Consider the following 27,568-nt stretch of genomic DNA (forward strand, 5'->3'; position numbering starts at 1 on the left):
AGGTCCACAGGGGCAGCCTGCCACTACCTGGCACCCTCCAGGTGTTCTGGAGACTGATTCCCCTCAGCTCGCCTCCCTCACTCCTGCCTTCAGTATTTTCTGCTGGTTGTTACTGGCGGCCAGGATCTTGAGGGAATGCAGAGCCTCATGTCATCCCTCGCCCCAAGCTTCTACCCACAAAGCCTGATAATGCACAAGGCTAAAGGGCCCTTCGTGCCTGAGATGGATGAATGGGGTGCATACTTTGGGGAGTTTGAATGGATGGGGTGTGTAGGGTGCATGTGTCTGTGAGAGCGAGCAAGCAAGCTAGCTTGGGGATGTTACTGTGTGTATGAGAGAGAGAGAGGGAGGGAGGAAGAGAGGCAATTAAAAGAAAAGCTGGCCCATTAAAGCAGTCTTTGGAATTTAGGCTGTAAAGTTTTGGATGCGTCAGAGGGAACTCTCCTTACCATGATGTTTTCTAAAACGAAGAAGTGTGTGCACAGACACGTATGTGGAGAAATCTACATTGCAACAATGAATCATGCTCTATCCTGGAATCTGTGGGATAATTACAACCTACACAAAGCAGCTTAGAAGAGGAGAAATAAATCTGGAATAAGAAAGAGCCAAAGAAGCGGCAGAAAATGATGGGCACGTTTTGGAGTTTGCTACTCAAGGCCCTCCGCTGAGCTCCTCTCAGCTTAACAGGAATTGGGAATGGAATTAAGACGAGACACATTATGATGGGCTCCATCTCTCTCTCCCCCCCAGGCTTGTTTCATTCTTCATCCTTAATCTCTTGCCTCAGACATTCCTTTACTTTTGTCTGAGGGTTTGCAAAGGTTTTTCCAAAAAAAAAAAGGGGGGGGGGAGAAAAAAGACAAGGAATGGGTAGTGGGTGGTGGACTGAGGAAGGGTCTGTCAAGTCCAGTTCTCTGAATTTATCCTTTTTCCTGTCTTACATTCAGTTCTCCAGATTTCTGCAACAATTTGTGATTTTAACAAATCCTAATGAAAATCCGTCAGAATTTTAATACAAATTCCTCCTTATAAACATATTTTTCATGCGGTTTTGACTTATACAAGTTTTTGCAAACAGTTAGTCCTAATATAATGCACTTTTGTAATTTTCACTAATATATTTATTTATATGCAAATTTCCCCCTAATATATGCATTTTTGTAAACATTGGTTTGAGAACTGCATTGCAAAGTTCAGAAAAGTGAAAGGATGGCTGTGTTTTGGTTCCCATTGTTCCAGAGAGTGCGAATATGATAGATTTGCCTTTAAATATGAACTGAATTGAACCCCCCCATCTAGGGATGAGTATCACCATAATGGCTGGATGTTTATATAATGCTTTAGCATGTGCAGAGCAGTTCACATACCTTATTACAGTCATCCTCACAACAATCTTGTTAGGTAGGGCAATATGATCATCTCTGTGCTGCAAATATCAGGGCTGAAACTGAAGAATTGGCTAAGGAAGTGCTTTCCCTCAATATCTCAAACGTTTTCTTCCTCTGTGAAAGAAGCTTCTGTTTTTCTGCCTCATGTACTGGGCATTTTAGAATTTAGAATATTTTGATGGGTTTGGGGGCTGCTGTTGAGTTTATTTTGTCACTGTGAGGTGGTCAAGGACAGTGTGTGTTAATGACTTAAGTGCTAAACACCTTGAGATCAGGTTATCTAAGAAAACACCTCCCCCCCCTTATAGCTCTGCCCCCCCAACTTTGGTCATCAGATGGGGCCTTCTGGTAATGTCTCGCTTTGAGGAAATCCAGCTCATGACCCTTGGAAGGAAGGGCCTTCTCCAGATCCGACACAGAATTCTAGAATGAAACAGTTCCCAGTGCCACACCACAGCCAATTTGCCAGAGAGGCATAAAGCAGAAATGCTGAAGAGTATCAATGCAGCCACCACTCGCAAATGCTCTGTTTTGCTATCCTGTCCTTGCAAATGGCAGTGTCTCATAGTGAGTGCTCTTATCTCTGGCATGCCCCAAAGCCCTTGACAAACACAAGGGAATATAGTTGCACGCACCCAGTCACCCTGCCCCCATTCTGCCCTCGGCTCCACTCACAGATTGGAACACCACAACACTTTTCATCCACATCCAAGCTGCCCCTATTAAATAAGAATAAATCTGGCAACAGTTTTCTATCTGAAAATCTAGGACAGTGGGTTACGTGAGATAGTTGCTCTTGAATGAGCAGTATGTACAGGGAAAAAAGAGATGGTGGTCTAAATTCCACTTGAGGGAGTTTAACTAGAGATGCCAGTGGCAATGGTGATGTTAAGGATATGCCTTTTTGGCCAGTACTCATGACCTTGGAAGAGTAACACTCCTAGAAACACAAGATCAGTGCTTGGAATTTATTTTCAAATGAATATGGGCTGGGGCTTAGTTCCGCCTCAAGAGTCCTGCTTTCTGTCCTGGAAGCCTAAAAGTCTGAAATGTGGAAGATAACTGTGGCTTCTCATTGATTAGGAAAGGTCACTCTGCGATAGTGATGAGGGAGAAATTCAGTTTGGTTCATTCGCATTTTAATGTGAACTCACGCTTCTGGAAACAAGGGAGCTACTCTTCAAAATCTACACATTACCAAATTTTGCAGTGCAGTTCTTCAACCAGTAAATGTGTACAAACATGAGGGAATGTGTGCATAGAAATGATATATTTATGAAAACATTAAAATGCATTATATGAGGAGGATGTTCTTGCAAAAACTTGTCTAGTAAGCAAAATTATATACAAAATTTGGAAATATGAGAAGACATGCACAGTAAAATGCGGATGTGTTTTTGTGGGGACTTAAGAAGTTCACAAGCTGATGTGGAAATGTGGCAAACCAGACTTAAGACTGGGGAAACTTAGTGCCCCCAGAGGTCTCCCAGGGTAACTTCAAGGGCAGCTGCTGTAGCCACTTGGCTCAGCTCTTCTCTGTTTGTTTGTGCCCTCCCACATCCTCACCTCTGCCTGGCCTGGTAAACATATATGGTGGCTAGCAGCAGGCAATAATGGAGCCAGACTGTGGTACTCAGCCTGGCGCTCAGAAGAGAAGGGTGAAGCCAGGCGGCTGCAGCTACCTTCATGTCCTTGACATATGGGGTCAGAGAACAGGTTGCCTACTCAGTTGCTGGGAGGGTTGCGTGCCCTTATCTTTGCCCGCTGCAGTGGAAGATTTGTCCAGTTAGTTTGCGATTATATTTGAATTTCTATGCCGCTTTCCCACAAGAAAATTGTACTCCGACCAGTGTCCAAGACATAGGGAAAAAACCAAGCAAACACAATAGCAATTATTCATTCAAGAGAGAACATAACAGAGTGAACAGTTTGATTGCAGTCAGTATGAACAAACAATACCAATATCGTTTGGGAGGAAGAGCAGGATAAAAATGTAATAAACAATGCAAGGAAAACCGACAAGTTAAAAAAAATGCTAACAATCAGCCAAATTACATTGCGCAAGTTGCTAACATTCTGTGGCTTATATCTCCCTACTTAAGCAATTGGAATGTTTATGAACCTTCCATGGCATCACAGGAGCTTAGCAAATGGCAGAGTAGGGTGGCTCACAGGCAACAAGGAAAAAACAGCCAATCACATCATGGCTCTGCAAACTGTTTGCTGCGATCTGTAGTCTACTACACTAGACTGCAGCTACTCGTTCCAGTCGCCTTTTTTGTTGTTCATTATGCCTGTTACTGGAAAAGCCAAACCTTCACAGTGAAATAGTTTCCTAGCGTTTAGGAGGCTTTCTGGGGAGTTGGTGGTGGGGAGAGCATTTGGAGGTCAAGATTCTGTTCCTTGTGTTTCAACCTCCCCACAATCAAGGCAGCCAACAGGCAACAGCAAACTCGATTAAGTTACCTGTCCATCTGAGCGCAAAGCTTTTACATAACTATCTTTCTAAAGAGGTTTTGATATACATCAGGCAAGAGGAGGAACAAGTGGAGCATCGTGCAGCCGGTGATGTCACAGCTGCCCATTTGCATGTGCAGCTCCCTCCATGGAATTTTGATCCTTCAAGCTGGGTGAGGCTAATCTGTAAGCAAAGTTCTGGCTCTCAGAATCTTGGCCTCAAACAGATTTCTGCTCTGGGTTATGGGAAAGGGTTGCCTCTGTTGCCAAATGCAGCTGCAGACAATTTATTTTATTTTTTAAAGTAGAAATAAGTGTAATATTTCTTACAGTCTGATCCTGTGATTTTTTTTTTACTTAGGAGAGGGAGGGGAGGCATTGAGCCAATGGAGAAGCATGATGGCAAGCCCATACAGCAGAACTCATCGAAAGTCACACTGGGGCAGCACCAGCTTCTGTTTTGCACAGGGGACTTCTCACCCCCCCCAAAGGGTAGGAAGTTGCTGGGGCAACTGCTACAAAGTTTGTTTCCTTGTAAGGAAAGACCAAACGCAAGCATTTCTAGCATTCTCAGAATATAATCTGTCTATCTACAAAAATACAAGCTAAGAATAGGGTCGGGTTGGGGAGAGGATCAGGCAAGCAGTGCTAGTCTATAAAATAACAGCTGGCCTCCCCCGACGAAAGCCAGAAGCATCTACTTGGAGACCCTGCCCCCCAAACACACACACACAACATTGCTTCAGCTTCTATTCAAGTACACGTGGGGGTGTTGGTGTTCGTGCTCAGTAGCCACCAACTGTCAGTGCTCACTGTAGAAGCAACCAGCTATCAAACCTCATGGAGGGAGCACCTTCCGCTTGCTCCAAGATAGTCTTTCCCAACCTGGTGCTTTTCAGACAGTTTGGGCCATAATTCCCATCAGACCCAGTGATCTGAAGGGAGTTGTGGTGCAAGCCATCTGGAGCAGAGCACAGGAAAAGCTGTTCTAGAAAAACGCCAAGTGATCATCAGGGCCTGTTAGCAATCAAACAAAAGAAATATAGTCCTCTCTTGAAACTTGATAAAAACAGGATAAAACGTCTGCTCCAAGTACGGTGCACGGTTGTTCAGGTTGTGAGCTTGGCAACACGTTACAATCCTACTCACGTCAGGCCTCCTCTCCCTTTGACCCAGCCAAACACACTCATACACATGACACAACTACAGTCTCAAAACACGAGTCTGCAAATACCACAGCCAGGATGGGATCTGAACTCAGAACATCTTGTACCCTCACAACACTCTTAGCCGCCACTCTGCACTAGCTTGCTTTAGCTGGAAGGCAGTCCTCTTGTTTTGAATTTCTAAGTATTTCTTATGGACCCATTTTGCCTGTGGCCGCTATGCCAGGGCTGCCACGGGCATACTGTAGGTGCAATCCTCCACGCTCCCCAGAGGAAAGTAAGAAGCACAAAAATAGCTGTAGAGACGAGACTCACACAGACACACACACCCCAGTGTCCCTGGCAACCCAACAGTCATGAGATGGTGCACCCACCACCCGGCCCCCACATTCACTCTGCAGGAAAAAATGCCAAAGGAGAAGTGCAAGTCTGGTTTAAAGAAGCAGTGGACCAAGAAGGGAGGTGGGCGAGCGGGCAGGAGCCTTGAAGTTGCTTATCAATAGCAAATGGGCAATACACTGAGAAGGCACGCAGGCCACAAGCTTCCCCATGACAATGGAGACCGATACTCTCAATACATTCTACTTAAGTTATAGTCCTTATTTCTGAACTTGCAGCTCTACATACAGATGAGCACATGCAAATGTTATGCAAATTGCTGTCCTATTTGGTCTTCTTTTTCAGTGACGCATTTCTTCTCTTTTAGCAAAGGGGATCTGACAAGGCTCACCCGAGGCAGCTCTGGGCGAGGTGCCTGGTTGCATTGTGGTGTAGAACAAGACTACTGGATGCAAGGGAAGTGGACTTTTGAGTCTCATCCTGAAAATGAGTTGAGAAGCTTACACTTTCAGTGGCTTGCACACAATTTTGGGTGAAAAATAGAGTCAGTGGAACTAGAATGCAAGACTCCTCCTTAAATGAGATGATCTTCTCTGTGGTGGCCCCCAGGATGTGGAATGACTGTGGTGTCCAGAAGGACAGAAGTTCTTCTGCATGATCTCTTCACTGAGGACAGGACTACTTCTCTATTCACGGAGGATAGAAGGTATTCTCCATGGTGGCCCTCAGGATGTGGAATGACCACCCTGCTGAGGTGTGTCTTGCACCATCACTATATGCTTTTCAATGATTGGTCAAGATGTACCTCTTTACTCAGGCCTTTGGTTGAGAGGGTGCCTTCCCTCCTCTGGTATTGCTCTGCATGGTTGTTCTGCGACGTGGTCACTGGTTGCTTTGTGCTTTCATTTCATGATTTTAGTGTAAATTGTGCATATTTTGACATTTTTCTAACCATTCAGTGAAGGGCAGGCTATAATCACAAATAAATAGCATGTGTTTTAAATTGTTTTAAACTTTTAAATTCTGTTTTAAATTGTTTTTAAAAGATGTGTTTTTGAATTTGTATATTTGTTTTAATGTTTTTAGTTACTGTAAACCGTCCAGAGAGCTTCGGCTATGGGGCGGTATATAAGTACAATAAATAAATAGATAAAAACAAAAGAGCCTGCTAGATCAGGCCACTGGCTATCAAACGCTGCTAGCCATGACGGCCATGCTGACTCCACTGTCAGAGGCAGGATGCTTCTGAATACCATTTGTTGGAAACCGCAGGGGGGAGAGTGCCCTTGTGCTCGGGTCCTGCTTGCTGGCTTCCCAGGGGCACCTGGTTGGCCACTGCGAGAACAGGATGCTGGACTAGATGGGCCACTGGCCTGATCCAGCAGGCGCTTCTTAGGTTCTTATTAAAAACCGCTGTTTATTATCCATGCCCTGCTGTAGCAGAATTCTTACAAAAAAGAACAAAGATGCAGAGTAAAGTGCCAGGCATCACAGTGTACAGGGAGAGAGTTTTTCTTAAGAAGTTTTTTCAGAAAGACTGGTGGGTTGTAATAATTCAGTTTTTGTGTAATGCGTCCCTATGTTCTTCTGCTTCTATTCAATTTCACTAAAATCTTATACCTATTATTATTATGATTATTGTCTTTATTTATCCCCCGCCATTTTTCCAAAACTGGAACTCACGGCGGCTTCCAGATAAAAAATACATATAATTAAAAACATACAAAGTCTACATTAAAATAAGATTAAACTATTTCCAATATTTAAACCATACACACATATAGCTAAAAGAGTTCAAACTAGTTTAGAAATGATATAATACACATGAGCAATGCAGCACCCTTCACGCCCTATCCTTAGCCTTCAATGCCAAAGGCTTGTTGGGATAGGAAGGTCTTTGCTTGTCGGCGGAAGGACTGCAAAGAGGGGGTCCTTATCATCTCCCTAGGAAGGGAATTCCAAATCCCAGGGGCAGCCACCTCTAAGCAGTGTTTCAGTGGCTTCCAATCTGAATTAGTGTTCTTGGTTAATTGATTAAATTATGTGTACATTTGTGTCCACTGGGTGTCCAAAAGCTAGGACTGGGTGTCCATTTGGACACGCAACTGTTAGTTTAAAAATGCCTTGCTTTGTTGATAAGGTTTTCATTTCCAAATTTTCAGGGAGATTTAGGAATGATCCTATCCCTTGGAGTTGACATCTAGCTATTACTTGCATTTTATAGTGAAAGAAATAATTTTAAACAATCTGTGATAAAAATAAAGAGAAAACAAGATGTTGCCATGCACCCCCACCTCTTAAGAGCTAGCCTAGAATAAGAGCCTTGCAGTGCCCCCTTGTTTTTTGGGGGTGGGCCTATTTTGCTTCCAAGCTGATCAGCACTTGACTACCTGAGTTTGCTATCAGAGGGAGCAATGATGATACAAAGTGGTCAAAAATGCTCCAGGAGGAGTCAGCCTTCCTGTAAAGGCAAGAGCAATTCAGCTCTCTGTTGTCTATTCCATTTCAGATGCTATAGAGAAATCTCAGATCGTGTCTCTTCAAGCAGACACCAGAGTGGCCGCCCGTTATTGACCCATTGCTGAGTTCTGTCAATATATATGAGCAAAGGAATAAGGTACTAGTTATCAGGCAGGCACTGTTCGTTAGCCCAGCAGGCGGGCTCCCTAATCAAAGGAGTGAGTCCAGATTCCCACTGGCATCTTGTAGTCCTCAAAAGCCTGGATTTGTGTCAAGTTGTGGTTCATTACAGCCCAAACAGTTGTTAATACTGGGTCTCTGCAACGGCTTTTCCTGGGGTGTCTGCGGCTGGTTAACTGCTTTTCTTGGCAGAATGTGATACTTTATGCTGTTTTAAGATTTGGTTTGACTATACAACACTTTGAGCATGTAATTAGAAAGACATCGTACAAATCAATCCAAAACAGTGTAATAATAATTTCTGGGAGAAAACCCACAATGAAAGGACACCTCGTGGATCTTTTAACTCCAGAGTAAGGTGGAGGGGGTGGGCCAAGGCAAGATGAAAATTTTAGTGATGGAAGGGCTGGTATAAACGAAGGACCTCAGAAGAGCCCGTCTGCAGCTGCATCAGAGCAAAGAGGGCCCATCCGGTCCAGCAACCTGGTCTCACAGTGGCTGAAGGGCCACTTGCAATTGCATTCCTTCCTCCTATGTCACTGTCACCCCAACTGGAGACTGGAGGGTGCCCCAACAGTGTACGTCAGGGGAGGAGATCCCTTTACAGCCCGAGGGCCACATTCCCTTCTGGGCGACTTTCCAGGGGCCACGAAGCAGTGGTGGGCAGGGCCAGAGCCAAAAGCAAGTGGAGCAACAAATGTAAATGTTACCTTTGTGCAGTAGACTAATTTCTGCCCATGCTCACACCCTCCCTCTATCCTCCATCCAGACAGGCAAGAGGCATGAACAGAGTTGAAGGACACATCCCAGCCAGGCAAAAAGACTCAAGGTGTGTGTATGGCCTGGAGAGAGTTCTGAGGGCCAGAGAGAGAGGTCTGGAGGGCCGCATTTGGCCCCTGAGCCTGCGGCTCCTCGCTCTCCTAGTGTACCCAGGACTCCTGCCCACTTGGCATCCTCAGTTCACCATGTCCAGGACATGGCACTATAGCCAGACACGATGGTGCCATCATGTAAATCATGTGTTTAAGCTGTGAACCTGCCCATGCTGGTAGCATCCCCCCTGCCTCCCGCCCCAACGTATCAGGAAAGAAAGGCAGTTAAAAACACGGAATGGCAAAGGGTGAGGGGGGAGAAGAGCAATGCTAATTGTGTGCTTCACAACCGCAGTAACATGCCTGGCCGTCAAAAGGAGGGCTCTGGCAAGTGCAGGCTGTAAAATGATGAAGCTGCACCCCTGGATGTTTGAATGCTCACCCCTCCCTTTAGAAAAAAAGGAGCAAAGGAAAACCATTGCTATTCTGTATTGCTGGTATCTGACTATACTATGACTAGGAAAAAATAGTAAATACATCCTACTGTGTTGGGGACATGGGCTGGAAGGGCGAGAAAGCTGCAGAAGGCTTCATGCATTCACAAAACTGTGGAACCGTGCAAAATTAGTAGTCTTCAGGAGGAGGGAAATCATAATCCATATAAATGTGACTGGATACACTGCAGTTGAGTCCAGTTAGATTTTCAAAATAAAAATAAAGATGTGCAGCCTGAACATCAATACACAGCAGGAAACGTAACAACAGCAGCTAAAATTCTAACAGCTACAAAATGGTGGCCACACATACACAGACAGAGGAAAGCGGTTCAGTAAGGTGTGGTTTATGCCAGCCTTCCTCAAGCTGGTGCTCTCCAGATGTTTTGGACTATAACTCCCATCCGCCCCAGTCAGCACAGCCATGCTGCCATCAGACTCGGTATCCTACAACCTGAGATGATGGGAGTTGCAGTCCAAATTATCAGGAGGGCACCAGGTTGGGGAAAGCTGCCTTATCACATATAAAAAGTCTCCCCTATTGGAAAATTCTACTCCTTTTGCTGGGGCCCATTTCCTTTCTGCCCTGCTTCTCATTCAGACAGAAGAATAAATCTGAGGGAGCACATCTGAAGCTTCAAACTGGTATATAACAGTTTAAATTTGCATACAATTCAAGATGCACTATGCCCAAAATATCTTGATTGTTTATGTTTTAAAATTAATGTTTGAGCACTAATATTTTTCCATGAAGGGATCTTAGATAGCATGTCTCAAAACTGAGAGCATATTGCTTGTCTGTAAGGCATAATCCTAAGTATACTGTTTCCTAGAAAAAGTCAAGAAGAATTCTTACATCCACATGCATTTCCACTGGATGGTTATATAAATTCATAATAAATGATACCACAAATACATATTGATGCCTTTTTGTTTAGTTCAAGGTTTTATAGGACTGGAATGACTACACTATTTGACCCAATGAAGACAAGAGAGCAATGCTCGATACCAGACATAAAAACCTGAATGAAATACTGTAATACTGCAATTAAAAAATCCAGAAGAGGTTCCCTTATTCCAGCAATTATATAAAAACTGGTCACTTTTAAGTTTAAAAAATGTTCACCACACATCAGTAGAAGTGTACATTCCTGCAATATAGTAAAAGAGTAGCCATGATCCAGCTAGATATAAGTTCTTCTTTGAATCCCTGTTGATTTCGGTGGGAGAGTTAAGTTCTTTTCTAAACCAGGTAAGGGCCTTCTCTGTGATTGCGCACCCTGCTTGTAAAAGGCCACAACTACCACCACCTCCGAGATATGCCTGACACCAACTCTTTCTTCAATTCCAGCACCAGGTAAAACCCTCTTCCTTTCCCCAGGGATCTGTAGGATATTCGTCTTAGTTTTATTGTTGGAAATTTGAATCGTACTCCGTTATTTTTAAGGATTTGTAGCTTTAAGACCTGGGGGGGTCACAGGACTCTAGGATACTGCCTTATACCAAGTCAGACCACTTAGCCCATTCAGCTCAGAGCTGTTGACACTGACCGGCAGGAGCACTCCTGGGTCTCCGACGAGCCCTGCCTGGCGATGCCATTGGAGACTGAAGCTGGGATATTCTACATGCAAAGCCATGCTGAGCTTCGATCCTTTCCCAATTATAGCAGCCCAGGAATTAGGGTGGCGTCACATGCCCTTGTTGTTAAACAGATTTGTCATGTGTGACTGACTGTTTTCATTTGAGGGTGCCTGTACTTTCACTGGAACCTACCCTGAGACCAGTTACGATGAAGCCTGGGTTAGAAACTTATTAAGTAAATAAACAAAATAGTCACTAAGTCTATCTGCACTGAATTTTTCAAGCACTGTTAGCCGATGCTAACTAATCCACAGGTTTGACAGCAGCCACCGGTGTGTACGGCAACGACAGCCTTTCATGTACCTTATTCCTGTAGTTCTTGAACTGACAGGGCTGCTCCACACAGGGCCCATGAAGTCAGGGCAATTTGCTCCTTTCAGCACAATAACCTCGTTTGCCTCTCATGCTGAAGCTCCTCCTGCACTGATGAAGCTCCAGTTGTTCTTTCGGTTGGCTTCTAAGTGCAGGTATGTTGGCTGCTGGGCATGCAAGGAGCTTGTGATGTGCACTTGGACAGATGAGAGGAAGACAAGGATGACCTCAAGCTGTAATAAGGTTGCCATTTTATTTCCTCTGCAGCACCCAAGAAACATGGCAAGGGAACTTGTGAGATAAAAAGTGACCTTTGACATGTACAGAGTGCCTTTCTTTCAAGAAGAACGGGCATGGTTGCTAGATACGAGAGTGCTACTTATCCCTTTCACTACATCAAACATATTTAAGAAGAAATGCCCAGACTTCAGACAAAAGAACCTTCAGCAAGCAAGTCTCTCTCTCTCTGCACACATGCATGCAGCTTTTATTAATGTTGATGGTAAGCAGGACAATCCTGACAAAAGTATCAGACATGAGAGCAATACTGAATTAAGAAAACCAAAGTTCAGTCTAGGCTAGCATTTTGCTCCTAACAGGCCAATCAGATGCTTCTGGGAAGCACACAAGTAATGCATGAATACCATATTTGTCCCCAGCACCTGAGATCTACAGGTATACTCCTCCTGTACATGGAAGCTCCATTTACTGTAGCTATTACATTTCATCATTGTCTACAGCGTGGGTGGGGAACCTGTGACCCTCCAGATGTTGCTGGACTACAAATCCCACCTTCTCTGCCCATTGGCCAGGCTAGCTGGGGTGGTGGAGAAGCCTCAAGTTCCTCAGCCCTGGTGTACAGACCTGTTCTCTGTACCTCTTTTGAATCACTGGCAAAAGTCAGCTAGCTAGATAAGCACCAGCATTTTACCCTTTTCTTAATGTTTGCAAATGTACACAGCTGATTTTTAAGAGAAGCCCCTGGTTTGCTCACATCTTAGTACTTGAGGTGCCCTTGGACACAGGAACAGATGCGATGGGTTCAGAGTGACCACCCAGCTCCTTCATGGGAAACTCACAGGGGGAGGGAGGGGGGATTTCCTTCCTCCCCTCCCCCCCTTCCTTGTGCTGCTCCGCTGCTGCAATTTTGCCGAGGGCAACCGCGGCTCTCCAAGCGTCACAGCAGCCAGCAGATCACAAAGCAAATTATCAGGCAAAGGACAAGACAGGCAGCCACCCTCCCCTTCAATAATCCTGCTTTGTTGACAACCAGCAGCTGACTGAAGTGTAGGGCCATCCAGGGCCAAAAAGGAAAAGGTGGCCTAGCCTGCTCTGGTGCCTTTATCAGATGGTGGCTCCACAGAAAGGTGGAGGCTGTTCACATCTCTTGAAGGCATAGATAGCCACAGAGGCTGCTTCAAAAGTCATCAATCATACTGGGGTGTTTGATGTCACAGTGATCTCATGGTGGTCAGGGAGGAATGATAGGTCTGAATCTGTCTAAATGTTTGAAGGGACATCGATCTGCAGTTTCTGCCTTGAGCCTCAGAGCGCTTCCTGTCTTAGAAATGAAGCAACAGCGCAACAGCCAGCTCTTTCAGGATTGACCTTCAGCTCCCCAACACCTGTTAGAATTCTGGCGTCTTTTACTCACTCAAATAATAACAATAAAGATAACAACTGTTATCTTTACACAAACACTTAAGAGTGTCCAAAGCCCTTCACATACATCAACCCAGCAATCTTTTACAACAACCCTGTAAGATAGCCTGGTATTATTATCCCTATATTGCATTGGAGTGGGTAGGCCAAAGGTGAGAGAAGAGTGATTTGCTTAAGGCAGCCTTCTCCACCATGTGGCTCCTTCCCATGTTTTGGACTTACACCCCTATCATTCCCAACCAGCACAGCCAATGGTCAGGGCTGATGTGGTGCTGGCTGGGGCAGAAGGCCGTTGTAGTCCAAAACTTCGGGTACCAGGTCAAGGAAGGGTGATTTAAGGGCACCTAGCAAGTTTATGGCTCAGCTGAGATTTGAAATAAGAGCTCACACCCAACTCATGCTACATAGCACCATGTGCAACAAGGGATGGCCTACATACTTTATTCTTGCAAAACACATCTAGCCCCCCCCACCACATAAGCAATTTCATAAATAAATAAATGAATAAATAACTGAAAAATCCCTTCTCAGGCTTTCCAGTCATGTATTCAAGCATCACATGCCAAGCAGACAGGCCTTTCCATCCATCAACAAAGCCAGATAATTTCCCAGTCGCAAGGTGCATAACAAGGTGGCTAATGAAGCAGTGGGCAGCCAAAAAGCCATTCACAGCCAGGTGTTAAATTGACACAGCATTTGATAGCAACACAAGCAACGCCACGTTCAGCAGAAAGTTATTGCCCAATCTGCCTGTCTGAGCATCTCTTAAGCACTCAGGTACCCACATTATGACTCAGGCCAAATTTATGCCTCCCCATAATTTCCTGTCTCTAGCAAAATGAGACCTAGACCAGTACTACTGCAGATCCTGAAACCGCAGTTAATCTAAAAACAATATAACTACCTTCATTGGCAAGACCAACGGATGCCAAACACTCAGAAATTTGGGACTCTTAAGTCATGAACATGAGGGATTGCCTCAATTTCTCTTCTCCATGAGTAATTGGATGCAATATGAATGGGCTCATTGTGGCTCATTGCAAGGAATTTAGACAAAGATTGAGTAGCCACCTTGAGTGTCACTTTTGAAAAAGAAAGGTTTTTTGGGGGAAAGGAACACACATTGTCTAAAAAATATTGGATCAACTAATATCTGTACCACTCTTTTTTCTTTGGACACGTTCGGTTGAAAAAGAATCTGGTGTATCTCAAGCACTTGGCTTCTAGCATGTTGAACATCAGTTGCTCCAACAAAGGGGAGTGTTCCTTTTTAAAATGCTGGCATAGCAGTGAGGGCCTGCCAAATGCCCACTTGTGCTTCCCTGCACCAGGCAGCCCCTTACTTAGCCTGTCTACCTATTGACCTTGGACTGAGCTGCCTGTCTCTTTTTCACAGCTACCGGGTGGCCTGTCCACTTCACTGGACCTCTTGGCATGGTTCACCTGGAGCAACAACCAGCCAGGAAAGGCAAACAGAAACTTCAACAGAAGAATAAAAGGAAGGCTGAGCAAAACAAAGGCTACATATGTTTAAGCTGTGGTGGGTTTTCTTGGTGGGGGTATACAAGGAAGTAGGCATTGATAGGAGACCGTGGGCAGCAAGAACACCTTCCCTCCCCACACACATCATTTCATGCTGCAGTTGCCAAAGAGTGGGATTGTTACACTCATCCACCGACTCAAGCCGGGGGATTCTAAAGACTAGTGGGCAGAGGCATGGAAAGCTTCCCTGATGACTCACTGGGGCTTCTTATAAGAGGCAGAGAGACAGAGACATTTGGCTCAGCTTTTTGGAAGTTTGAGGACCACCAGGCTAATGGACCACACCAGCATTCTCTTATAATGATAGAGAAAGGTGGGGAAAGACACCAATCCTCTGTGGCTTGAAACAGAGAGAAGCGGGGTGGGGATGAGCTCATTTTAAAACCTACAGCTCTGCTAGTCTTGCGTGCATGTGGCAAAAACACAGTGTAGCTCTTGGGACTGTTTACATGTGTGGCTTGAGTCAGTTTCTCTGGTAACATACAGACAGCTGTTGTGACAATAGGAGGAACTGGGTCTGAGAGAGACCAAGGAAGGAGGAAAAAAATGTGAAGAGGTTCCTGCCATATTGTGAAAGCCCCTCTGTGCCACCCCCATTTCACACCATGGTTTTAATGAAGGTGACATTCAGTATCATTGGGGGGGGGACAGAGGATGGACATCAGACAGTAAATGCTTCCTTGAATGCTGGTATCATTTGTCATTGCCTAAAAAGCTCATTGAACACCCCACAGCCAAAGAGGATAATTAAAACACCACAAGGCTGAATGAAAGAACTCAGCTGGTTCAATGGTCATTTGTTTCTGGATCAATTTCATAAGGAACACTGTCAAATGGACATGCTCTGCAACAAGTGAGCCCTGGCCAGAGAAAACAGCCTCTCCAGCTTACCCTGCGGCACAACCCCAGGCCCCCATATTTGTAGTAGCCAAAGCATGCACAACAATATATTTGCCACCCCCACCAACCATCAAGGGTTTGGGCATGGGCTGGCACCAGCAAGGTTTCCTTCCCAGGTCGGACAGACTGTAATATAGACTTCTGAGAATGGGACAGGATACTAAGAGCAGGAGAAGAGCCCTGCAGTGCTGGATCAGGCCAAAGGCAGCCCTTCTAGTCCAGCCTCCTGTTCTTCCAGTGGCCAGCCAGATGCCCAAGCAGGACCTGGGCGCCACGGCCCTCTCCCACATCTGTGCTCTTCCTTGACAGCGGCACTAGAATATTTAGCCAAAAAGAAGTCAGAGCCAAGTCCAAAGCCAGAAGTAGATTCTGGCAAAGGCTTTAGACTCCAAGAGCCAGGAGGGGAGCTTCAGGGGCTGTGAGCTCTCTCCCCCTCCCTCCCTCTCTCTGACAAAGCCAAACTTTCCCCATGGAAGCAAGGGGACTTGATGCTTCCCCTGGCTCCACTACCACATCTGTTCCAGTTCTGCCTCCACCACCCCTGCCTCCTCCCGAAAGAGTTGGGTTAAATACCTTCCAAGCAGCAGGTCCGCCACAAGCCCGAGTGGGTCATGACTTCTTCATTTTTCCTGCTAGTGTCATTGTCATTTGTGGACTTAGTCCTGCACACACCCCTGGAATACAGCCAATAGTCAGTGCCCACTGCGATGGTCATGAGGCTGAACGCTGCAAAGGCTCCCAGGGTGGTGATCAGCATCTGGATACCTCTGTCACACATCCTCATAATGATTCATGATACCGTGGGCAGCCAACCATAGGGAAGGCAAGGGAGTCGCTTACCCTCCACCCCGGAGCTAGACGGATGGAGGCATAGAGGGAAAGCGCTGTCCTCTACAGGAGCCCAGCTCTCCACAGCAGAGGAAACGGACCTTGCTGGCTCCTCAGGTGCTCTTCTGCCTTTGGAGGGATCTTGTCCCTGCCCCTCTTGGATGGGGCATGAGAATGACCCCCAGCCAGGCGCCTGCTGTTCATCCCCAGTCCAGATCTCTTACTCCGACTCACAGGGGTGCTGGTTCTCTCTTGTTCAGCCTGAGAGCGCAAGATGCCCGTCACAGGAAGCACAGCAAAAGGATAGGCAAAAAAATTCCAAAGAGCTGGAGGGTGGCGTCTCTCTCTCTCTTTGCGTGTGTGCTAGAGAGACAGACAGAGGGAGAGAGACAATGAGGGAGGGAGGAGGAGGGAGACGCAGAAATAGGTGCCTTAAGCAGCTGGGTGGAAATAATCCCAGTACTGGCGGCCACAGGGAAGATACAGTCTCCCCAAGCCCCCCATCTCAGCTGAAGTGGCAACAAGGCGGCGGCGGTGGCTGGAAGGGAAGTCACTCCCGGGTCCCCTTCTGGCGCCGAGCAGGCCCAGGGGGTGGGTCGGCTGAAGAGGGCCCCTCCTTTCCCGCCAGCACCGGCCCGGGTGGCGCGGTGCTGAAACGGACAGCTCCCCGCGAGCTTCGAGGTGCCCCCGAGTGTGGTGCTGAAGTGGACAGCTCCCGCGACTCTAGACTTCGGCTCCCTGTGATGTAAAGAGGCGCCTCCCACTCGCCCCCGGCTCTCTCCAGCAGGGATTCTGCTGGAACTTTTTGGAGGAGGAGGAGGAGGGCTGCTCCCCATCAGCAGACGAGGCGCTTCCCTGCTTCTGCCGAGCTTTGACCCTCGCGCTGGTGAGCAGCTGCCCATTTCCCTCCCAAAAACTGGAAGCGAGCGATGCAGAGATGGCCCAGCTGCCTGAAAGGAAGAGCGGAGCGCAGGAGAAGGGGAGAAGCCGCTGATCACATGCAAGCTTTTTTGGGGGTGGGGGTGGCTTTCCATGGTTGTTCTTTGCTGCAAAACGCAAGGAACCCAATGATCTCCCTCTCTCTTTCCTCTCTTCTCTTTCTCCGTTGCTCTCTCTCACAGAGACAAAAGCAAGGTATCCAAAACGTACACACGTGTGTGTGCAGCTATGCACGTGCACACACTCCCCTCCCACAATGTCCACAAAATGTTTACCACTGATGTATCTACCGCTGCTATGGGGAAGAGCAGTGGCTCAGCGGCAGAGGATCTGCTTGGCATGCAGAAGACCCAGGCTCAACCCGGCAGCTCCAGACAGGGCTGGGAAAGACGTCCGTCAGAAGCCCTAGAGAGCTGCTACCAATCAGTATAGACCATACTGAGCTAGCTGGATCAATGGTCTGAAGATACAAGTCAGCTTGCTGTGTGCCTATACTGTTATGATGTGGCACTCATCTCACAACCCTCCAAAGTGCTTCCTGGCTTGCAATGCTGTGTAAATTCCTTGGTTTTGGAGACCATCGAAGAACTTTGTAGCACCTGAAAAACCAGTATTTATTGTGGCATAAGCTTTTGTGAACTAGAGTCCACTTCATCAGATGCATGAAGGGTAGTCCTAAACTAGCTGATATAAATACACATGGGGGCAGGGCGGGGGGGGGGAAGACAGTGTAGTTAAGTCAGATGGAAATGAAATGCATAAAGAACAGATAGTGAAGATTCAGCAGAGTCAGAATAGTTACAGTGACCATAAACAATGTCTGGAGAGGCATGTTCTCCACAAAGGAGAAGTAACTGTAGATAAGTACAAAGTGATAAGAGTTTGGTGGGTAGATGTGCTGGAACACCAGACCAATGGCATTTGGGATGGACCCTGGTATGGCTCCACAGTCTGCCAACATTTCCATGGCTGGTTTGGAATGATGTGTTCTCGGCTCCTGTGCCCCAGATCCTCTCATCTTCCTGAGATACATCTGGGTTCAGGGGTAGAAGATGTTTATATAGTTCCATCAAGACTTCAACAGTTTTCACCTAATCAATCCGAGCCTAGACCTGTCCACAGAGCAGGTTCACTTTCTGAACAGCTACATAAAATGGACATAAGCACCTCCTTATATCAGAAACCTACTGACATCTACACATACCTAGACGCATGTAGCTTCTACCCAGTATACACTGCAAGATGCATTGTCTACAGCCAAGTCCTAAGATACAACTGTAAGAACATAAGAAGGGCCTGCTACATCAGGCCAGTGGCCCTTCTAATCCAGTATCCTGTTCTCACAGTGACCAACCAGAAGACCCAATAGGAAGTCAGCAAACAGGACCCGAGTGCAACAGCACTCTCCCTTCCCAGCAATTGGCATTCAGAGGCAGAACATAGCCTTCGTGGCTAGTAGCCATTGATAACTGCATCCATTCTGACTCAAAGAGAGACTCATAAGAATTAGCATTAGCCATTTGCATTTCTTAGACTACAATATCCACCCAATAAAGTGAAATAGCAGTTTAATAAGGCCAGACTAGCACCTAATCTCCCAAAGCACAGCCCTAGAACAGAAAATGGCAGAACATCTCTTCATGTTACCCATAGTATCTGTTAAAACCATTCCAATGAATGATCAAGGATCTACAGCCCATCCTGGACAACGGTTCTTCCCTCCCGCAGCCCTTCAGGGGTAGGCCTGTACTTCCTTACAGACAGCTTCCCAGCCCAACTTAAAACAGCTACCACCAAAAGTGATGGGCACCAACTTGGAGGGCTTTAGAAGAGGATTAGACAAATTCATGGAGGAGGATAAAGCTATCAGTGACAACTAACCCTGACAGTTATGTTCTACATCCACTGATGGAGGCAGTATGCTTCTGAATTCCAGTTGCTGGAAGATACAGTATGGGAGGGTGCTCTTGCACTCAGGTCCTGCTTGTGAGCTTCCCATGGGCATCTGGCTGGCCACTGTGTGAACAGGATGCTGGACCACATGGGCCACTGACCTGATCCAGAGCCTCTTCCTATTATTTATATGTGTCTGCCAAATTAGGTCTGTATCAGATGAAGAGGACTCTAGTCCATGAAAAAAATACCATTAAAAATGTCTTAGACTTTAACGTACTGCAAGGCTGTTTGGACACATCTACACCATGAATTTAAAGCACTATTATGACACTTTGTCATTTCCATAGTGATTTAACAATCAATCCCTCTTCCCAGGGAATTCTGGGATTTGTAGCTCTGAGAAGTGAATGGGGTCTCCTAACAACTCTTGGCACCCTTCACAAACTACAGTTCCCAGGATTCTTTGCAGGAAGCCATGGCTGTTAAATGTACAGCTCATATGCAACCTTTGATGGTTTTCCTGCAACAGACTAACACGGCTGTTCTCCTGGGAATTGGGGCAGCTTTCCAGCTGGTTTGAATTCAGTATGCATAAGGAAAGAGATAAAGGCTTCTGCGTAGCTCTGCATGCATTTCCCAGGGTCTGGATTTAGAAGGACCCCCCCTCACATAGCAATGGCTGCCAAAGAAGCTGATGGCCCAAGCTGGGGCTATCTGGATGTGGTCAAGCCAGGATATGGCATAGTGGGATCAGGGGGAAAGCCAAGAGCCAACAGGCAGACAGGGAATGCTGGAACAGAGAAGGTAGGAGCAGAGCAAGATGAAGCATCAAAAAGCAGGTTCTAAGCTCATGGAGGATAAGGCCATCAATGGCTACTGGCCACAACAGCTGTGCTCTGCCGCCATAGTCAGAGGCAGGATGCTTCTGAATACCAGTTTCTGGTAGATGCAGGATGGGAGAGTTGCACTCAGGTCTGGCTTGCTGGTTTCCCATGGGCATCTGGTTGGCCACTGTGAGAACAGGACGCTGGACTAGATGGACCTGCAGGCTCTCCATAAGTTCTTATGTGTAGCAGAAGAGCTCTAAGCAAGAAATGATGGCAAACTGGACCCGGAGAGAGCAGGAAAACTCAAGTGGCCACAGTTGAAGTTGCATCCAAGGCAGAGCAGGACTAAGGATCTAATCCTGACACGTTTCCGTCACAGCTGTTGGCTCATAGGCATGCCCATGGCAGGCAAAGCATCAGAGTTACAGACAAACCAAGGCTGGTGCCCAGGTGTTTTGTGTTAAAACTTCCATGCCCCTCATGCTGCCCCATATCATATTCTCTGATCTGGAAGCTCTTTGCCCTGACTCCAAACTGACATGGCATATGAGGTGGGGGTGGGGTGGGGGAAAGATTACTGTTGCATACTAGTGTCACATGCTCAGCACATCCACCCCTTATGACTCCAATTATTCCATCACATGTAGCACAGCTGAGCTATACCACTGAGGTGGGCATGGGCAAATTGTGAACCTCCTCCATAAAAGACCACAGAATTCTGCAGAACGTGCCACGTGGTAGCAAGTGTTGCGGTGGTGGAGCTTTTGGGGAGCACAACTTTGAAATGAGTATGTAAGAACCAACCCCAAACAAATACAAATCTAAGACTGCTAGCTGCACCCACCCCCTCTTTTCTTTCCCCACACCTATTTATTTATAAATATATTTGTATACCGCTGTTTCGTTAAGAACATCAAAGAAGTTTGCAACATGTTAAAAAACAACCACCATAGAATTAAAACATTAAAAATACAATAAAACAAAGGTCAACTATTGCAAAAAAGGCATCATCTTAACTGCCTGCATAAGCCTGGCAGAACAGAAAGGTTTTCAACAGGTGTTTAAAAGTTAAAACCGAAGGTGCCTGATGAATCTCTGTTGGCAGAGCATTCCAGAGAACTGGGCTGATGGCACTGAAGGCTCAGTTTCATGTCAATGTTAAATGAACCTCACCAACTTGGGGACAACCAAAGCTGCTCCCAAACACACTGCAAGTTTGTGACCGATTGCAAAAATTAGTCATTTTAGGAGACAGTCCTGGCTGAAATGCAGGGTGTACATATCTACAGTGTAAAAAGAAAGGAGGCTGTTTTAGCTCGACAGGTGTACAACAAGGGATATCCTATTATGAGGCCTCAGGGAGCATCCCATTGAACAGCAAGGGAGAGACACTATAAATTTTGAGGAATAAAAAGCTTGCAACCCAGGTACAGAGCATCTCTGTGTCTGTCTTGAATTCCAGCCACTATCCCGAGAAAGTTGTCTGCCATAACAAAAACACTGTTCACATGAAAAATCATTATGCCGCACCCTATTGGCTTTGATGCGTGGCTTTCTTTATGCAAGAGATTTCTCTCGCTCTCCTGCTATCATAGCAGTAGAACATGAGATGTGCCAAGAGGCATTAATTTAGATGACATTAAAATGGATTAGACAAATTCATGAAAGGCTACCAACTGGCTACTAGCCATGTTGGCTGCATGGCACAATTAATATACCTCTGAGTTTCCAGATCCAAATAGCAGACCATGAGGGACAGTCATCACCTTCAAACCATGCGATGCAAATTGGTTCCCAATTCCCAGCTCCTTATGCACATGAAAGTTCGCAACAAAGCTTCACCAGTGGACTTTATGAACATCAGGTACTGATTTGCTCCAGCAGCCCCAAAAAACAAGATTTGGTTGAAGGGGTTTCATATAACCCCATGACTGCAGGAACTATTCCCTTTGACAGTGCATAGTATTTATAAGCCCACTTGGCAGGACATCCAAGCAACACTGTAAGAACTGCAGAATTGTCTTTGACCAAGTCTGGGGTCCTGCTGAGTGCTCTTGACTTGGCTTCCCCCACTGAATCTTAGAAGCTCAAGTACTGTAGCTCATTTATCCCAGAAAGGTGCCACTGGAAGGGGACATTCATAAAAAGGCAAAGTAATTCTTGGTAAGCAAAAGAAATCTTACATGTAACTATTTAACCTGTTGTGATCACTTTCTCCTGTACACACATTCTTGGGACTGTCTTCTTAGCTTATTTATTTGCACATACAAATCTTTATGCCCACTTCCCCACCTCAAGGACTAGCTTAAAATGATGTACAATATATGTAAAAGCAAACATAAAAAACAGCAATCCACCATCAATTAGAGTTCAACAGAATAAAGTTGTTCTTTAAAGAGAAATGTCCTCAGTTGTCAGTGGAATACAAACAGAAAGAAAGAAACCTAGTCTTTTGGGTTGGGGAGTTCCACCAGCAGGTCATCTGCAGGACCAGGCATACCTCCTGACCAAAGCTTGGAAAAGTTACTTTTTTGAACTACAACTCCCATCAGCCCAATCCAGTGGCCATGCTGGCTGGGGCTGATGGGAGTTGTAGTTCAAAAAAAGTAACTTTTCCAAGCTCTCCTCCTGACCAGGCCAGCCCTGTAGAATTTCTTTTCAGTAGAAGGCTACCTGCGACTGCCTCTCTTCCAACTCTGAAACTTGAAGCCACCTAAAGGTTTCCTGCTTCCTTGGAATTCTCTTCCAAAACACTTGCTACACCATAAAGGGGAATGACTGTTGCTCAGTGACAGAGCACCTGCTTTGCAAGCAGGAGGTCCCAGCATCAATCCCCAACATGTTCAGGTAGGGCCCAGAAAGGATCCCACCACCACCACCTGAAGCCCTGGAGACCCACTGCCAGTCAATGTGGACAGCACTGAGCTAAACGGGTTCATGGTCTGATTTGGTATGAAACCCTAAGAAGAGCCGTGCTGGATCAGGCCAGTGGCCCATCTAGTCCAGCATCCTGTGCTTGCAGCAGCCAACCAGATGCCTCTGTGAAGTCCAAGGTAGAGAACCAACAGAGAGAAGAATGAGCGAGATGGCCAAGAGTAGTGCAAGGTAGCTCCTTGCATTCCATGGTTCAGGGGTTTGCATGCAGAGGGTCCCAGGTCAATCCCCAGTGGCAACTCCAGCTAGGGCTGGGAGAAACTCCTGCCTGCAACTGTGGGAAACCTCTTCCAGTCAGTGCAAACAGTACTGAGCTGGATGGACCAATCCTCTGACTGGATATGAAGCAGTGTCCCAAGTTCTCCTCCCGCCTCCATTCAAAAACACCCCTTTCACAGGAAACCTTTGACTCAGCCTTCGCTTTCATCACACACATGCTCTTTGCTCTCATTCTCCCCTTCCTAATCTGGCTGCTCCCACTTCTCTCTCCTACTGATGTTTGTCACCCTTCTTTCTCCGACACAGTTTTCAAGGCAGGCAGTTGCACTGCTCTCGCTGAACAACAGTCAGCTTCTACCTAGAAACAAACTCTTGCATTTCACCCCTTCACTTGAGTGACACTGTGGGGAAAAACCCCAAACCACAGCCAAATCCAGAGGTGTCCTGAATGGGGCATTTTGCAGCATCTGCCCTCTTTAATGGATGCCACCTCTCTAGCTCAGGTTCCTTCCTGGTGCGCTCCTCCAGTCCTTGTATTTCTTAAATTTTCCTTCACTGCTGTTTGGATTGGATTATGACTCACGTAACCTTTCAAAACGCATCTCTGCCAAAACCGCTCTAGAATTAAAGTGTTATTTTAAACCTGCATGTATGTGATATGAAAGCAAATTATTTACTTGGGCACGGTATGCATTGTAGAAATTATAGAGAGAGACAAACACAGGATGGTTTCGGCTCTGACAGCAATGTGCCTGCCAGACGTTACCTTGTTAGGCGTCATGATAACCTTATGAGTTAAAGGGCACCATCATTCCTATTTCACAGTGAGGAGAGGGAAGGTGAGAGGCAGACTGGATGAAACCCACCACAAAGTCACTGGCTGCATCAGGGTTGGCATAGAGATTAATTTCTGAAACAAGAGGTGTTAGGTCTTTCTCAGGCCAGCCTGGAAGCCTGGTTATCTAGCTCCACATTCCAGATTTTGGAGAGCCAGTTTTCCGTGCCAGGTCATGCCTGTGACTGACTGTATCCTATTCTAGACTTAGATAGCATGTTCTCCAGCAAAGCTCAGAAGTTGGAGCTCGAAGTGCATTAAACAGAAGGTTCTGGGTGTATTGACATAAAAATGCAAGGCTCTGCCTTGCCAGATCAGGCCAAAGGGGCCCCGTCTAGTCCAGCATCCTGTTCCCAAAGTGGCCAACCAGATGCCCCAAAGTGGCTTGTGGAAGCCTACAAGCAGGACCCGATACTCAACATGAAATAGCAGGACCCAAGCACAACACTTTCCCCACAAGTGTCTCTGAGCAGCTGGCACTCAGAGGCATATCACCTCCCACACGTTAGGTAGCTGTATTGCCCAAGCCGATTTGTAATGTCAAAGGGCAAGGCTCTGTATGGATCTGAAGGCAATAACACCACAAGAGGGGTGAAAGTTGCAAGTTTTATTAATTACTAAGTGAAGCATGCAGACACAGAAAGCAAAGCTGTTAATCTTATGTTCCTCCTGCTGCCTCAGAATAACAGCGGACCCCTGTAGGAGCTGATCAGCACATAGCACTGTGATCCTTGATCTATGCTGAGTTCCACCATTCTGAGGAGATGCCCTTTCAGTCACCAGAACCCCCACAGAATGATGACGGACAAGCTCCCATGAGGTCTAGTGCATATCATCTTCTGATCTATGCTGAGGCTCCAAAGTGGAGAGTTTTGCAGGACATAATATACCCTCAGATGCTAATAAGCCACATCTGCTATTTGGGTTATTCTTTAGCACTTGGGTTTATATTTTCTCAAGGCCCAAACTGCACTGTAAGCTGTGGCAAGCAGCCAAGACTGACAACTGACTAGCTATCATGGTAGCAGGTGGAGAGGCCATGGGATGGGAAAGTAATGAAGGAGTCTAATGGTCAACATTCCCATGCGATGCCTGAGGCATATGTTGGAGAATATTTTACAGAATAATAAATATGGTAGGCAGGCATTAACCAGTTATATGCCTTTGGCCCAGAAGATCCCTAGGCATGTAAGGAGCGCATATGCTGTACCAATAACTAAACCTTCTCAAAATACAGGCCCCATCATCATGATATGCCAATACAGTAGTACATAGCCATCATGGCTAGTAGCCATTGATAGCCTTATTCTCTGTGAATTTGTCTAATGCTCTTTCACAGCCATCTAGATTAGTGGCCATCACAGCCTCTTGTGGGAGAGGAATTGCACAGTTTAACTCTGTGCCATGTGAAGAGAAGTCCTTCCTTTTGTCTGCCCTGAATCTTCCATCATGCAGCTTCATTGAATGGCTCCTGGCCCCTATATTATGAGCGAGGGAGAAAAGCTTTTCTCTTTCCACTCTCCCCACACTGGGCATTATCTTATACACCTCTGTCACATCCTCCCTTAATCACCTTTGTTTCCAAAAGGAAAAGCCCCAACTGTTGTCACCTTTCTTCGTAGGGGAATCAGTCCAGTCCCTTCTGGTTCCCCTTTTCTGACCCTTCTTCTGGTCTACAATAACCTGTTGGAGGTGCATCGGCCGGAACTGTACAGTCGCATCACAGGTTTGAATAAAGGCATTATGATGTGGGCCGTTGCATTTTCAGTCTCTTTCCTAACGATCCCTACAATGGCATTCACCTTTTTTCACAGCTGCTGCACACTGGGACAACTATTTCATTGAATTATCCACCAAGGCCCTGAGAACTTTTTCAGACCTCATTAGCACATATGTGAAATTTGGAAATTTTTTGCCTCATTGTGCATCACTTGACCAGGTAATGGAAGAGCGGCAGATGCCTGCGACCAGTCTAGGGAAGCCAGTAACAAGCAGGAACTCACAGCCCTGGGATTGGCAAGCAGCAGCTCCACATTGCTCACCTGTCTCAGGCACTTAAGGTGTGTGCCCTTTTCCATTTCTGTACCCAAGGAGGGCTCCGAGTCCCTGCTAGGTCCCACTAGGGGAGGGCCCAGGCTCAGCCATCAAGCTTCTAGGCCCAGCAATAGCCTTTGATACTGGTTTCAGTGAATCAGTGATGGGGAGGAACAGGCACTCTGCACATGCTCATTCCTTCACATTTTTCAGGAGTTTTGCCAGTGTCGTTAGCACTGAAAAGCAACTCTAGGAACAAGCCCTGATGAGCACCAGCTCAAGTGTATTAAGACTTTAATTAGCATTTGAAGTTAATAATAATGATAATGTAATCATAACAAAGAGACTTAAAAAGCGCCTGCCAGTTATCCTAGCCACTTTGCAAACACATGATGGGTGTGTGTGGCTTGCATGGATACACGATTCCTTGAGTAGGACCATGTCAATTCCCACAGCACTCAATTTCCTTTGCACAAATGGCCACAACCCCAAGAATGTTCAGTACCCAGTTTTTATTAAGGATGAAGCATTCCACACACACCTGTAACTATCCTCAGCAATGTCAGAGATACCTCTCCCCGCAATTTAAGGCAGCCTCCCTAGATTAGGATTTTAGGACAGCACCTCAATATCAGCCAGGGGTTACACACAAGAGCACTTTGGCATCCAGCAAAAAGCATCCAACAATTCCTCCTCCGACAGCTTGACCTCCGCCTTCCCTGACGCTGGCATGTAAAAGGAAAATGCCCCTTGCTCTCCCCACCCAGGCTGGTCTCACTGCCCAGGGGTTGAGACAAGAGTCCATTAAATAAGGCCCATGCCAACGTTCACCTTCAGGAACTCGGGAAAGAGCCCTTCTTCAAGCCCAGCTGCGGCTCACTAGACCTCCAGGTTCCCCCAGCTGCCTTCCATTCCACTTGCCATCCTGGGGTGCAGTTAAGCCTGAGCCTCTTCCTGTGACTGGCCAGCCAGCTACTTCAGCCTTCTTTGCAGGCTTTTGGCCTGCTTGCCTTGGATGCCAGCCAGCAACCCCCCTCCTCCTTCTAAGGAGTCCTGAAGCCTTAAGACCAACAGCTGTGTCTTATCTGCCTTATGAGGCCACTCTGTGGGGAGGGAGGCTGCTTGCCTCATCCACTGGCAAGCCCGGTAGGGTGGGGCTCTGATCCTGCCTCTATGCAGGTGGAAAACAGGGCACAGCACAGCCCTTCACAGCGGAGGTTAGGCTTTTGTTATTTAATATTGACTTGCAACACTTCATCACACCAGGGATACGTGAATCGTCAAAACTCTTTTGGTTTTCCTCAGGACAAAAAAGGCCCAGCTGTTTTGCCTGAGCACATACGTCTGATTTTCAGATTTGGGAAACCTAGTAGCCAAGCTGGACTGTGTGGACCCCCCCTCCCCAGAAATGCTGTTAGCCCAGGCTCTCCCAACCAGTGTGCCTCCAGATGTTGTTGGAGCACAATCCCCATCTTTCCTGACCATTGGCAATGCTGGCTGAGGCTGATGGGAGGTGTGGGCCAACAACATCTGGAGGCACACTGGTTGGGAAAGGCTGTGTTAGCCTGATGAAAACTAACTTTGGTCTCTCTTGTCATTCCATGGAGTAGTCTCCTCCATCCTGGTCACCTCCAGCTGTATTGCACTACGACTCCCATCAGTGGGGAACCAGGACACACACAGCCCTCCAGGCCTCTCTG

The 27,568-nt window shown here is 46.5% G+C and overlaps 1 protein-coding gene across 1 annotated transcript in view; it reads right to left on the reverse strand.

Moving 5' to 3' along the window:
* CACNG3 (calcium voltage-gated channel auxiliary subunit gamma 3) overlaps positions 1-26,952 on the reverse strand; it is a 55,777-nt gene extending 28,825 nt beyond the window's left edge. The window contains exons 1-2 of the mRNA XM_061600021.1: positions 26,700-26,952; positions 15,930-16,547 (exon numbers count right to left, since the gene is read on the reverse strand). Of these exons, the coding sequence (XP_061456005.1) occupies positions 15,930-16,140 (211 nt within the window). The 5' untranslated portion in view covers positions 16,141-16,547; positions 26,700-26,952. The remainder of the gene's footprint in view (positions 1-15,929; positions 16,548-26,699) is intronic.
* Positions 26,953-27,568: the final 616 nt, after the last annotated feature.

Source organism: Rhineura floridana, chromosome 17 (genome assembly GCF_030035675.1).
Source record: "Rhineura floridana isolate rRhiFlo1 chromosome 17, rRhiFlo1.hap2, whole genome shotgun sequence".
Taxonomy (NCBI): domain Eukaryota; kingdom Metazoa; phylum Chordata; class Lepidosauria; order Squamata; family Rhineuridae; genus Rhineura; species Rhineura floridana.